General features: G+C 43.6%; 1 protein-coding gene across 12 annotated transcripts in view; it reads right to left on the bottom strand.

Annotated features, from left to right (window-relative positions):
* CLIP1 (CAP-Gly domain containing linker protein 1) overlaps positions 1–14,551 on the bottom strand; it is a 125,215-nt gene that overhangs the window by 70,590 nt on the left and 40,074 nt on the right. For all 12 annotated transcript variants that reach the window (XM_053901975.1, XM_053901968.1, XM_053901974.1 and 9 more), the window contains exon 3: positions 12,945–13,516. In XM_053901975.1, the coding sequence (XP_053757950.1) occupies positions 12,945–13,516 (572 nt within the window). The remainder of the gene's footprint in view (positions 1–12,944; positions 13,517–14,551) is intronic.

Here is a 14,551-nt window from a genome sequence, read left to right as displayed (position 1 = left end):
TGGTATTCGTGGAACCTACAAACAGTCACCTACATAAAGCTGACCTCAGTGTTCTCCACCCTCCTAGATCACATCACTCCGAGCTGCCATCTACCCAGCATCACATGAACAGGACACAGGTCATGAAAGATGATACAATCTCATCAGATAATCTGTTGAATTCTTTGGGGGTGAGTCTAAGTTTACTGTCATGACAATCATTTTTCTAAGAGGCGTCAAGCAGGCTGTGGTCAGTAAATAACCCAAGCAAACCACAGGCTTCATTTGGAAGATTTAAAAAAAAAAAAAAAAAGCCACAGGGGTGCCTAGGTAACTCAACCCGTTAAGTGTCCAACTTCAGCTCAGGTCATGATCTCGCCATTCGTGAGTTTGAGCCCCACGTCGGGCTCTGTGCTGACAGCTCAGAGCCTGGAGCCTGCTTCAGATTCTGGGTCTCCCTCTCTCTCTGCTCCTTCCCCCCACTCGTGCTCTGTCTCTCAAGAATAAATAAACATTATAAAATATATATACCACAAACAGGCAGGCGCTGCTGTGGGCTCGGCACCGGGCTTTGTCTGTCTGCCGGTGTAGGCCACTGTGGTGTTTAAGGACAGCCCATGGAAGAATCACATGAACAGGTGGTGATTAAGGACACTGAGCAGGCACGGACATGTTTGCATTTCCAACAGCTACCCCAGTCCAACAGACTGTCATGGAAGATATATCCAGAATGTAGCACTTTTTAATGTGATGATAGAAGCCCCAACCACAAATATGATCACTCTGATGTCACAGGATCCTCAAGCTAGGATTTCCAGAATTTTTTAAGAAGAGAGAAGCTAGAACAAAATGCCCAGATTCTAAGACACTACAGGAAAGATTCGCCAGGAGTAAGACAGATGGTCTATGAAGGTCAGGAATGTGGAGAATCCTTCAGGCACAAAGGAGTTGGTCTAACCTTGCACGAGAGAATCCACACTGGTCAAAGCCCCTTTGAGTGTACCCACTGTGGAAAAAGTTTCATGGCCAACAGTAATCACAGGAGAGAAGCCCTATCAGTGCAAGGAATGTGAGAAAAGCTTTAGTCAACGAGGTAGTCTGGCCGTTCATGAAAGACTCTACACCAGACAGAAACCCTATGAGTGTGCTATTTGTCAGAGAAACTTCAGGAATCAAAATCACCTTGCTGTTCATAGAAAAAAGTTCACAGTGGTGAAAAGCCTTCAATCAGAAAGGAAGCTTATGGGCACCTGGGTGGCTCAGTCAGTTAAGCGTCTGACTTCAGTTGAAGTCATGATCTCACGGTTCTTGAGTTCAAGTCCCGCATCGGGCTCCCTGCTGTCAGCACAGAGCCTGCTTCAAATCCTCTGTCCCTCCTCTCTCTCTGCCCCGCCCCTGCTGGCATGCTCGCTCGTTCTCTCTCTCTCCCTCCCTCCCTCTTTCTTAAAAATAAATAAACATTTCTAAAAAATTAAAGGCTCTGTTCTTTAAAAAATAAAAAAGTAAGGAAGCTGAATTAAGCTTAACTGACCACCTCAAAGTCTGCACAAGCCTGAAACCCTATGCCTGTACACAGTGCAGAAGTTTCCACACCAGGAAGAATTGTATCCCACATGGCAAAATCCACACAGGACAGACACCCTACTGTGTGGCCAGTGTGGGAAAAGCTTCACTCAGAGAAGCACTCTGGCTGTGCACCAGCAAAGCTGCTCATGAAGACTCACCCTCTGACCACTCTCTTTAGAGAGGAAGTTCTCTTTATGAGTGAAAAGTCCAAAATCCTCAGATCAAGCAACCTATCCAATTCTATGGAATGAATGGACACTCTTTCAGAAAGATCATTGCATAAGGCAAATTGGCTTTTTTCCTTTCCCCCAAATGAGTATGAAAAATAAATGTCTTGTTTATTATAAAAAAAGAAAATTAAATTAAAAAAAAATTTAAACACCACAAATAGCACATAAGCAACTATTTCTCTAAAGACAGGTAATAAAATATACATTTACCATGAAGAAAAAAATACCATACCACAAACTCTGCTTGAAATGGATGACTACTGGTTCCTACGATGAGCGGTTTTTTTATTTTTTTCTCCCACCAAACCTCAAAGTCTTGACTCCTATGACAGACCATATACTTTCCCTCTTCTTGTAAAAGATCATCAGTAGTTGCTCAAAATATCTTCAACAGAGACAGGAAGTCATTCATTCATTCAAATCCTTTTCTACTTAATCATTCTATAGTCAGATTTTTTTTAAGTATTTAAATATGATTTTATAGGGGTGCCTGGGTGGCTCAGTCAGTTGAACATCTGCCTCTTGATTTCAGCTCAGGTCATGATGCCAAGGTCATGGGATCAAGCCCCATGTCAGGCTCTGAGCTAACAGCACAGAGCCTACTTGAGATTCTCTCTCTCTCCTTCTGCCCCTTCCCCCTGCTCATGCCTTCTCTCTTGAAAATAAGAAAGCAAAACAAAACAAACACATGACTTTATGAAGTTAGTTTTACTTCTCAAGTGTTCCAGAGAATCCACAGTATTTTAGTATATGCGGTTACATTAGCTATAAGACACAATTTTCAAGTCTATGTTTTAGAGACAGATATCAAGATTTTTAGAGAAAACAAATTTTTAATATAAATACAAAAAACTAGATTTCCATGACAGACACAAATAACTACCACTCACTCCCTTTACTTTCAGACAACGAGCATATTAACTCCTAAACTGTGGTCAATCTAGGTGAAAATCAGAAGTCACTGCTAGAGGGGCACCTGGGTGGCTCAGTCGGTTAGGTGTCTCACTTCAGCTTAGTTTGTGATCTCGTGGTTCCTGAGTTCGAGCCCCATGTCAGGCTCTGTGCTGACAGCTCAGCGCCTGGAGCCTGCTTAAGATTCTATGTCTTCCTCTCTCTCTGCCCCTCCCCTGCTCACACGCTCTTGCTCTCTTACTCTCTCTCTGAAAGATAAACACTGGAAAAAAAAAAAAAAAAGAACTCACTACTAGAGACAAAATTAACTTAAACTAGGACCTCAAAGAAAAACAAAGCCACTGTTTTCACGCTCCAGAAAATCTCAGATCTGTAAGTTCTTATTCACTCATACAATATATATTTGAGTGCTTAGGTCCTTGGGATACAAATATAAACAGAACACAGTGTTGGTCACTGATGGAGAGAGAAACTGAGACCACCAATTCCAGTGAAAAGTAGTACGTAGTCTTAAGAGGCTTCTACAAAATGCTGTGTGAACATACAAATACTCTTCTTGCAAACTCCGGTGCTCCTGTGACAAAGAAGAACACTGACGAATTCGGCCAGCTAATGAGCGAATCCACAAACATGAAAGAGGAAACACTTAATGCTCTCTGAACTCTCCCATCTATTTATCACCAATCCCAAACGTGCCCCGTAATCTGTGTCCTGGTTTCCAAAGCTAGCAAATGTCCAATGAGTGGTAACGAGGGACTGTTTCACAGGAATATTATGATCAACGAAACTTCACGAGGTGGCCTCTTGTTTGCCATATTCTGAGTTAAGCAGTTTATTTATAAAAAGTTTATAAGTAAATATGGCTAATTGGCATTTACCAAGTACAAATTTAGCCCTGACTTAAAACTTAATCAGCTGTGAAATGAAGGTGCCAGCACGGGTATTCTGTATTACCTCAACTAGACAGCCAACCCCACTTGGGATGGTTTTTTGGAGCAAGCCTCCCACAGAGAAGGGTTAAACCTTCCTACCTCATTTTTACCCCGGCTCCTAACTGCACCTCTTGTGGTCATCCTTTACAATTCTACTCCCCCTCTTCGAGGGTACGTGACAGCTATACTAAAAACCCTCTGGTTCTTTAACAATATTTACGAGCACCTACTATGTGTCAGGCACTATCGTAAGTGCTGGGGATATGATCGTGAACGACATACAAAGTCTCTAGACTTTCACGGAGCCTAAATTTTGGTCAGGGGAAAATGGACAATCAACAAGTGTAGAGGGCTAGGAAACAAAACAAAATAGGGTGATGTGATAGTGCCTGTGAAGGATCTTTAGCCGGGGCAGCAGGAAAAGGATCCTCAAGGAGGTGACCTTTGAGCCAAGGCTCAAATGACTACTAGGCACTAACCATGTGAAGATCCAGGGGCAGAAGAAAGGGCAAATCCCAAGGTGCGAATGAGTCTGGGGGTTGGAAACAGCAAGGAGGCCAGCGTGGCTGAATGGAGTGGGGAAGGGAGACATGTTGAGGGAAAGGAGGTCAGAAGGGTGGGCAGGATCCAGAGCACGTGGGCCCTGCAGGGACGGAATTCAGATTTTATTTTAACGTAATGGGAAGCCCTGTTAGACAGCAGTGTGTCGGTCAGTGCCAAATCTACAGCACCAAGAAGAAGGTGTGGCACAGAGTGGACACTCAGCATATTTACTGAATGACGGAAGCTGTTAACTACAGCTATTACCGGTTCCGTGGGCTAAGTAAACGTCATTGTTTCTTCGCTCCATGTCATCATTTCAGTCTCTCCATCTGTAATGTATGATAGTGAGTAAACCCCCTTAGAAAAATAATACGACAAGCGCAGATGATGTGGAACAGGTATCCTCTCATAAACTCTGTAACTCTCCTGAAAACAAACAGGTAAAATAAAAAGACGGCATAATTATAAAGACGATGGTGAAAAGAAGAAAAAGCTGTTTGACTTGCATGTTAACCCTTAAAATTCATCTTCCCTTCTGTAAAGCCTATGAGAATACCAAGAAACAGAAAGAAAAAGGGGGTGGGGTGGGGAGAGGGTTAAACATCAGAGCATGGGCACAGAACTATTGACTTTTTCACACAGGCTTATAAGTAAGTACCAAAACCAGGACATTTTGAAGTAGGAGCAGGGATTCCTTTAACAAAAATTTAAGAAAATATATAGGCAAATGGATAATGAAATGTGATATATCCATAAAACGGAATGTATTTAGCCATGAAAAACAAAGAGCTACAACACGATGAACCTTCAAACATTATGTTATGGAAGAGGCCAGACACACAAAAAACTGTGTGTTATATAATGGCATTTACAGAAAGTGACCAGGAAAGGAATAAGACAGAAAGCAGATCAGTGATTGCCTGGGGCTGGAGTTGGGAGTGGAAAATGACTTGCCAACTGGTAAAAGAGAACTTTTTAGGGTGCTAGAAATATTCTAAAACTGGACTGCAGAGATTTTATAACTCTATACATTTATTAAATACCACTGAATTATACACTCACAATGGATGCATATACTATACCTCCATAGAGTGGTTTAAAAACAATAGAGAGGGGAGCCTGGGTGACTCAGTCGGTTGACCATCAGACTTTTTGATTTTGACTCAGGTCACGGTCTCACAGTTCGTGAGATTGAGCCCCGTGTCAGGCTCTGCCCTGAAAGCACCTGAGATTCTCTAGGTCTCTCTCTGCCCCTCCCCACTCACGCTTGCACTCTCTCTCAAAATAAATTTTAAAAAAAGAAAGAACAAGATTAAAAATATATATACCAGCTATTTTTTATACCCACATAAAAGATAGGTTTAGCTTTAAAAAAAGATGATAAATGGGGTAATGGATGTATGTCATAGCAGCAAGAATAGGATTCCCTTAAGGGGCTGGCAAGGCAGAAAACTGAAATGCCACCTGGGTATCAGACAGCATCTCTTTATTTACTTACTTTTAAAAAGAAAAGACACATAAAAATGTATAAAGACGTTAGTATGCTCACCAACCAGATTAACTTGTAACTATTTCACTCCATCATTCATAGTATTTCTAGAATACTACCACAAGAAATGAGCCAACATGTAACAGCTAACCATACCATGTATGTATATTAAATAAGTGTTCCCTGGAAAGGATTACCTGGGAACTAGGAAGAAGTCAAACAAACCCATTACCAATCCCTGAGAAGCTGCAAGGAAGACTTCTACATTTTTCCTTCTCTAAAAACCCCTATTCAAAATATTCTTTGCCCAAACTCTCTAGTCTCAGGTTCAAGATATTTTGATTAATTCTGCTTAACGATTTCATGAAAGCAATACTAAGAGTTAGAAGATGTGCTCTAGTAACAGGCTTTCCAACATTAGACTCAGGCCTGGGCAGTAGTTGACCTTTCCTCTCTCCCAGTCCCACAGTAGGACAGAGGGATCTGTGTTCTCAACCAGAACTTTCGGAGCCCCAAGGGCCTACACTAAGTTTTCAAGGCTAGAGAGATACCAGCTTTGATCTCTGTAAGATATCTTATGTTTGCAAAAAGAACCTAATCTCACATTAATTAGCCAGGCTCAGGGACTAAGCCCTGGAGAAAACTCTCCCAACGCTGCAAAACCAAAACCAAAACCACCAGTGTAGACAGACAGGGCACCACAAAGGGTTTTATGCAGGAATAGCATGATCAGGTCTACATTTTAGATGCCCCGCTCTGTAACTGTGTGGAGAACAGAACTGGGGAGAGACAGGTAGTGGCTGGACAGTGGTCTGGAAGTCCAGGTGAAAGTGATGCCAGCCCACTTCAGACAGTGCAGGACAACAGGGCTAGAGAGGGGAAGGGGGGGGATGAAACCCAAGACATGAAATCTAACAGGTGGATGGCTTTATGCACCCTCAAGCCCTGCAAGTAAAAGTGAGAAAAACACACTTATTCTACCCTCTCACAAGTAAAAGCAGGGAGGAGGAGGAAGGGCACCTGCACCCACCATGAACTGCTAGGATGTGATTCCACTGGCCCTGGCTCTGACAAAGAGGAGGCAGCTGCTGGAGCCAGCTTCTCACCAATACTGTGAGGCTCTCTGCAGGTCCCCGAGTAAAATCTATTATGCTGGAAAAGATCCCCATAGTCAGCCAGGGTCTCCAAAAAAGAGGTTTGTCGTTTTTTCTTAAGCATTTACTTATTAATTTTGAGGGAGAGAGTGAGCAGGAGAGGGGCAGAGAGTGAGGGAGAGGGAGAGGGGGAGAGGGGGGAGAGGGGGAGAGGGGGAGAGGGGGAGAGGGGGAGAGGGAGAGGGGAAGAGGGGAAGAGGGGAAGAGGGGAAGAGGGGAAGAGGGAGAGGGGGAGAGGGGGAGAGGGGGAGAGGGAGAGGGGAAGAGGGGGAGAGGGAGAGGGGAAGAGGGGGAGAGGGGAAGAGGGGAAGGGGGGAGAGGGAGAGGGGAAGAGGGGGAGAGGGAGGGGGGGAGAGGGAGGGGGAGAGAGAGAGAGGGAGGGGGAGAGAGAGAGAGGGAGGGGGAGAGAGAGAGGGAGGGAGGGAGGGAGGGAGAGACAGACAGAGAGAATCCCAAGCAGGCTCTGCGCTATCAAAGCAGAGTCCCATGTGGGGCACGAACTCACAAACCTGAGCCGAAACCAAGAATTAGATGCTTAACCAACTGAGCTACGCAGATGCCTCTCCAAAACGTTTTTAACATAATGTGAACATCTAGAGTCTGCTCAACTTTGCGGCATACAAAATAACAGATCTTTCTGTGAATTTCAAAATAACAAACTATCCAGCAATCAAGGTACAGAGAGGCCACAGTAAAGAACAACTTCCACGAGAACCTGCCCAGGTAGGTGATGAACAAATGCCCAATATAAGCGCAATGTGACAACCAGACTCGCAGATTTGGGGGTTCTAAGTCACTGGTAAGAGGACTGAGGAAACCAGAAGAAATCAAATTATTAGAAAGGGCATTTAGTGGGGTCATATTTATGTAAACATAAAATGGTAATGGTGCTCTGGACTATAATTTGGCAATATATTATAATTTTAAATGTTTATATATTCCTTTACACAGAAACTTCATTTCTAGGGAAAACAATGGAAGCAATCTAATGCCTATGATTAAATTAGGTGCAATAGCTTCCAAAGAGTGTGATACCATAGAGAACTTTTTTTTTTTTTAAGTTTATTTGTTTTGAGAGAGAGAGAGATAGCACACAAGCAAGGGAAGGGCACAGAGAGAAAATGAATCCCAAGCAGGCTCCGCAACCATCCGCATGGAGCCGATGTGGCACTTGAACTCATGAACCACGAGATCATGACCTGAGCCGAAATCAAGACTCAGGTACTTAACCTACTGAGCCACCCAGGTACCCCTTCTTATTTTAAATAAGAATTGTATTTACTAGCATAGAAATGCCTCCAGTCAACAGAAGTATATTGTGAAGTGGTGTTTACACAATATGACCCTGCTATATGTGTGTTTTAAATTAATAAGTTACAGACAGATCTCACAAACATAACATTGAACTAATCAAGAGACACACAAAGTATATACTAGATGAACTATAGTTATTTAAGGTTCAAGCACACACAAAATAAATCTTATGAATAAAGGTATTTTTTAATTCTCAGGAAGACTTTTTTCTTCTTTCACAGTATCCAAAAGACCTACAGATCTATACCGTAGAACTGTTAGTGTAAGAGCTCTGGGAGCAGCTTATAAGAACATTAAACTTGTCATTTTAAAAAGTAAAGTGCTTAGAAGTCTCCTTCTCATATATGGTCATAGGCTAAGAATTTGGCACAGAACATACAGTCCCAGATATGGAGACAACCATGTTGAAACACAACAGCTGGAAGTCAGTCATGTTTCTCAAGAATCTGACATCACCTCCTTGAAATATCAAATATGCCCAAAAACGCAGCAAGGCCATCTCAAAAATATTCAGGGCAATTAGTTACCCTAGAGATTCCCAGTGTGCAACGAGGCAGGTCTCTGAGAGTGCAGTGAGCCCCAGTATGAAGCCAAGGCAGCTCATCACACCGGATGGGCTAAAGCAATCTTCGGGGAGATCCATGCAATATTCACGAGCACAAATGGGAGCACAGAGACCAGACAGAGACGGGAAGGACACACATGGGTTTGTTACAAGCAGCTCTGACGGACCCTCCTTGGGCTTCCAGATATTACCAAAATCAGCACAACTTACTCCATGGCTAACTGATCCTGCTGGCGACTATGAGCGTACGGTGCAGGGGAGAGGTGACAAGGGGGAGCTTCGGCAAGCCCTAACTGCCTTCCTAAGAAACACATGCCTGATACAGTCATAGCTCCAGAGCTCCTACTGGGGTCTTACACAGGTCGTTTGGCTAAACACCACACCCACTGCAGAAATCCACTTTCTTGCTCTTCCTGCAATGGGCTGAAGAAGTGAAGTTACGGAGGGTGGGGGTATGAAGGCAAGCTCAATTGCCGGATTCTCTGTACCAGTTCAACACGGCAGAAGTCAAGAGGGCCCTGTGGGTGGGACTGGGAACATTCTAGAACAAGCCTCACATAACAGTGATCTGATGATCTTAGTTTTGTGGGATTTTGGTAACCAACTTTAATTAGGAAAATTCTGTATCAAATATTTCAGATTTTCATATCTAATTTCCTTAATAAATTCATCTTGAAGCAAAAATGTTTCATATTTCTAAATCAAAGGTTTCTATTAAACAAAGCGGCGTGTTACACAGAAACTGGGACATTCGCACACACATTTATCACAAACCTATACAACCTGAGGCAAGTCCTGCTTCTTCTCTGGGCTTCAGTATTATAAGCAAAGTGAGGCATTTGGTGATTTCAAAAGATCCCATCCAGGCTCTAAAATGCTGTGACTCTAAGGTACTCTTGTAATTTCTCCTAGAAATACTAACCAAAGGCAGTGAATAATTTTATTGCTTCCAATAATACACTCATAAGACTTAAAATTCTCATAGATTCAAGTTAAATTTTGTTCCAAGTATGCCAGTTCTGACCATGTCATTAAAATTTTCCTAGCAGTACACCATTCAAACCTCTACACTCCAACCCGTGTCTGCAGATTCACCTTCTTCCTTCCTATAAAAATGGAGGAAGTCTCCCTCTCTTAATCACAAGCCAGTTAATTCTTCCTGTGTATGAGCTTGGGGTGACATCTCCTTCCAGGAACTTCTGTCCACCACTTATCCCCTCTCTCTACTGTGTCTGTAACCTGTTCCTTGGGTCCAGATCATTTTAGTCAGAATATAAATATTCCAGATGTTGACATCTTTAAAAAAAGAAAATAAACAAAATCTTCCCGAGACCCAGCACTCCTCCAGCATCAGCCTGACCATCCGCCGGACCTCTGTACTCTCCTTCAACGTCCAACCTCTTCAAAGAAAGGTCACCTCCAACCCGTTCTTACCCACCTCGAGTCCATTCTGTACAAAGCAGTCGGAGTGATCTTCCCAAGCTACAAATCCAATACCACTCTCATTGTTCCTAACGAGAACACAGCCTGTCCTCATGGGCTCCATGTCACCTGTCCCTGCAGACCCCACATAGTTAACTAGCCTCACCTCCTACCACACACTGCACCTGGGGAAGGACACTGGTCTCTTCCTCAAACATGCCAACGCCTTCCCATCTCAGGGAGTCTGCCCCTCCCTCAGCCAGAAGGCTCCTTCTGCCCACCACCACTTCCTTTGGGCAGCCCAATTCCTATCCTTCAGGTCCACTTTAATCACAGCATCCTCGTGAGAGCCTTTTGCTGTGAGTTAAACCATGCTGACCATGTATTTCGGCTGTTTTAGCAGTCAAGCGGTTTACCACTGGACCAGGATTTCAATCAACTCACTTTGCTTGGTGGAAAGGGAGAGTTTCTCTTGTTTTGAAAGTGTGCCATGTGCTTTCTCCAATGGGAAGGAAAGAAGTTGTTGACAAAAAGCACTTAGTCTGGCATTGCATATAACCTGCAATCTAACCTCCAGAGCAGTCCTGTGCTAAGGTAACAGGTTTCCGATTTAACCAAAGCTTACTATGTGAGTATGTACCATAAGCCTTAAAAATGTTTATACCCTTTAAACCAGTAATTCCACCTCTATGAATTTACCCTGTGAAAGTAAGATATATACACACAGCAAAAAATTTTAAAGGCATTCATGGCAGCAGTTATCTACAGAGTAAAAAAAAAAGAAGAAAAAGAAAAAAAGTAAGTATCAAAAAGCCTTTATTGCCACAAAAGAGCAGTTGTACGAAACCCAAAACTGGTACAGCAAGGGAACAGCAGCTAAACAAATGAGATATAGGTTGAGTTGCATGGCATGGAAAAGCTGTCTTAACATGCTCTAAGTTCTGACACATCTGCCTTTGAAATTCATGACTAACCGAAGAGGGAACACACTGACCTTGAAACAAAGGGATCCAGAAGGAACCCCTTGAAGGTAAGAGGTATTAGAAGGCCCCCACAGGTATGTGAGGTCTCCTGAATTCATGGTGCTACAGGCCTGGGGGGCAGAAGTCCTGGGTCCTAACTCTAAAATCTGCTGGGAACCCACTGTGTGACCTGTAGGTAGTCACTTCATTTCCCTGGGTGTAAGTTTTCTATCTGTAACACAACAAAACCACAAAGAACACTTCCAATTTTACAATTATACTGTTGGGCACCTGGGTGGCTCAATCGGTTAAGTGTCCGACTCTTGATTTCAGCTCAGGTCAAGATCTCACAGTTTGTGAGTTCGAGCCCTGCATTGGGCTCTGCGTGCATGGGATTCTTGAAACATTCCCTCTCTCTCTGCCCCTTTCCTGTGCACATGTGTGCTCTCTCTCTCAAAAATAAACATAAAAAAAAAGTATACTGTCAATCATCACCTCTCCACAACAGGCACCTGAGTAAAAAGACCAAAATTTAAATTGCACGTCTACCCCTCTTCGGGTTGGAAGCCCTTGAACTAGTGACCACCCTTCTCCGAGCCTCCTTCTCCTCAGTTCCACGGGGCTCCTCCAGAGCACGGTGGAAACACCACCTGAGGCACACTGAGGGCTAACAGCTCTCCCCGTCTTCCCATTGCATCACTGGAAGCTGCCACGCCCGGCGACCTCTACAGCTGCTCAACAGACACGAGAAAAGAAGAGCAAAGGGTTAGACACTGCTGACCAACTTCATGCCTTAACCGAACTAAGTGAAGTGTTCACAGAGTGAAATAGGAAAGCTTTAAATTTTCATCAGTGAAAAAAAGAGTTACCATCTCGAGTGTTTGCTGTCTACCAGGCGCTGCTAAGAAATTTAAATGCGTTGGGGTGCCTGGGTGGCTCAGCCGGTTAAGTGTCCGACTTCGGCTCAGGTCATGATCTCGCAGTTTGTGGGTTCGAGCCCCACATCAGGCTCTGTGCTGACAGCTCAGAGCCTGGAGCCTGCTTCGGATTCTGTGTCTCCCTCTCTTTCTGCCCTTCCACTTTTCATGCTCGCTCTCTCTCTCTCTCAAAAATAAATAAAAATTTTTAAAAATTTAAAAAAAAAGTTTAAATGCGTTATCTAATTTAATCCTTCCAATGATGCTAGGAGGTTAGTTAGTACTATTATTATGTTCTTACGGATGAGGAAACTGGGAAGTTAACTTGCTGAGGTCACAAATGCAAAGCTGGTGTTTTTTAGCTTCTTGTTTAAAACAAAGAACACATCAACCACTGTCATAAATTCAGGGGTTCTAGAATTACATACAGCATAGACCTTACATGTTGTGTTTCTTGCCTATTAGTAAACAGAAACTACTGCACATTTCCTTCCTTTTCCTAGATCTGAACCTGGTAATTTCAGAGGCACAGGAATTCTGAAATGACATCCTGTTTTGTCTGAGTTTTTCAAGACACCTAAAAAAGCAGGATCTTATATACACCTACACACCATCCTTAAAGCAAAAATTAAGAACCAGGGGGAAAAAACTTTCCAAGTCCACTTCTGAGCTTGTTTTGTCAAGTAATAGTTACAAATAATAAATTCAACATTCTTTTGGCTAACCTGGTAGATAAAACTTCAACTAACCATTGCAAACTTATGTTCATACTATACAGCCAGTTACTAATTTGCTGCATTTTCACACATAAACCCAACAATTAGAAAAGTTGACGAATTTCTCTATAAATGAGCGGTCCCTCTAAAACCGACGCCAAGCCTGTCTGTGTGCATTTCAACCATTCATCAGTAACTAGTCTCAGTTCAACACAATGACCTCAGAAAGGTCTATGGACTCACCAATACTCTGTCTCCAATTTTGAGCTCTCTTTCTCCTTTCTTGATTGAACCGGCCTCTGAGAGGTTGGAGATAGATTCACTGGCAGTTTTTGTAAGGTTGCTGATCTGAGACGTAGCTGAAGGTTCCTTTGCTGTTGGCTGGGACGATTTATGGGGGATATTTGAAGGGACTGCTGGGGACGAGGTCATCATGCCGGCCGCTGAGGTGGACAGAGGCGAAGTCGCTCTGGAAGCAGGAGTCGTCTGCAGGCCGTTAGCTTCATCTTCTGCCTGCACCTTCCTTGTCAACTTCGAAGGGCGGGTGAATATGCCCTTTAGAGGCTCACACTGGAAGTACCGAACTCCTGCCACTGAACCGTCATTTTTGCCTATGGGTTCATCTAAAACAATCCCGGCCCACTGGCCCGGTGCGAACTGGGTTTCTCCCAGAAACTGGATGAACCCAGGTTTATTCCCATTCACCCAAACTCTCTCCCCGACTCGAAAGTCATCCACAAATTCCTCTTGTGCCTCAGAGGATGGCGCACTTGATGCTTTTTCACTGGATGTTGTTCTTTCCACTGGAGCTACAACTGCAAACAGAAGAAAGGATCAGAGAAGATTCACTTTCATATTCGAGCAGACCACTCCTTTCTACCTTAAAGGAAAATAAACTGGAGAAAGCCCAAAGCAACAGGAGTCACAGCATTTCTAAGGTGTGCGATCCTTTTTTTTTTTTTTTTTTTTTTTTTTTTTAACAAGGAGGCAAAGAGTACTTAACCCATTAGAGCACCTGGCTGGCTGAGTGAAGCGTACGACTCTTGATCTCGGGGTTGTGAGGTCGAGCTCCACATTGGGTATAGAGATTACTTAAATCAATTAAACAACAACAAAAAAAGATAAAAGTACTTGACCCACCACTACCATTTTCAATGCTGTCGAAACTCAGTGAGCTGGTGGGATTAATCCTTACCGGCAATTATGACTGGAAAAAGTCCAAGGGGGGGAGGGGGGGGAGTCCCTTTCCCATAGATCATAATACAGGTTTGATTTCATCTTTTCCTTTCCCCTCCTCCCTGCACATCAGGAGCAAACACCCACTCAGATCCCTGGAGACGGGCGCTATTCCCTCGTGGGCGCAGTCGTCCAGAGATTCGCAGTCATGCCTGGAGAAGGAGGGGACTCGGAGCTGCAGCCCTGCCACCTCACTCCAAGACACCAGATAAACCCCATTCCTTTGCTGGCAGAGATGTGGAAATCACAAGGGAAAAAAAAGGTAGGTAGCACTTGGCCAAACTCGCTGCTAAGGCAAGATGACTTTATGTAATCTCTACCTTGTGGCAAAAACAGAAGTTAAATTTTGCCAGAAATGTGATATTTACACTGGAAATTCCAGCATTCATCCAGCAAGTGCTCATTAAATATTTGGTATGAACTGGCCAAGTCCACAATCTTAACCACTCTATCATTTTTTTTTTTTTTTTTTTTTTTTTTTTGGTTATTTTGAGAGAGACAGAGACAGCAGGAGCAGAGAGAGAGGAAGACAGAGAATCCCAAGAGGGCTCCACACTGTCAGCACGGAGCCCAACATGGGGCTGGAACTCATAAAGCCACGAGATCATGACCTG

The sequence above is a fragment of the Panthera pardus genome, unplaced genomic scaffold, assembly GCF_024362965.1.
Source record: "Panthera pardus isolate Hobbes unplaced genomic scaffold, ASM2436296v1 HiC_scaffold_15, whole genome shotgun sequence".
NCBI classification, from domain to species: domain Eukaryota; kingdom Metazoa; phylum Chordata; class Mammalia; order Carnivora; family Felidae; genus Panthera; species Panthera pardus.
This window is presented reverse-complemented; position numbering and strand designations above follow the sequence as displayed.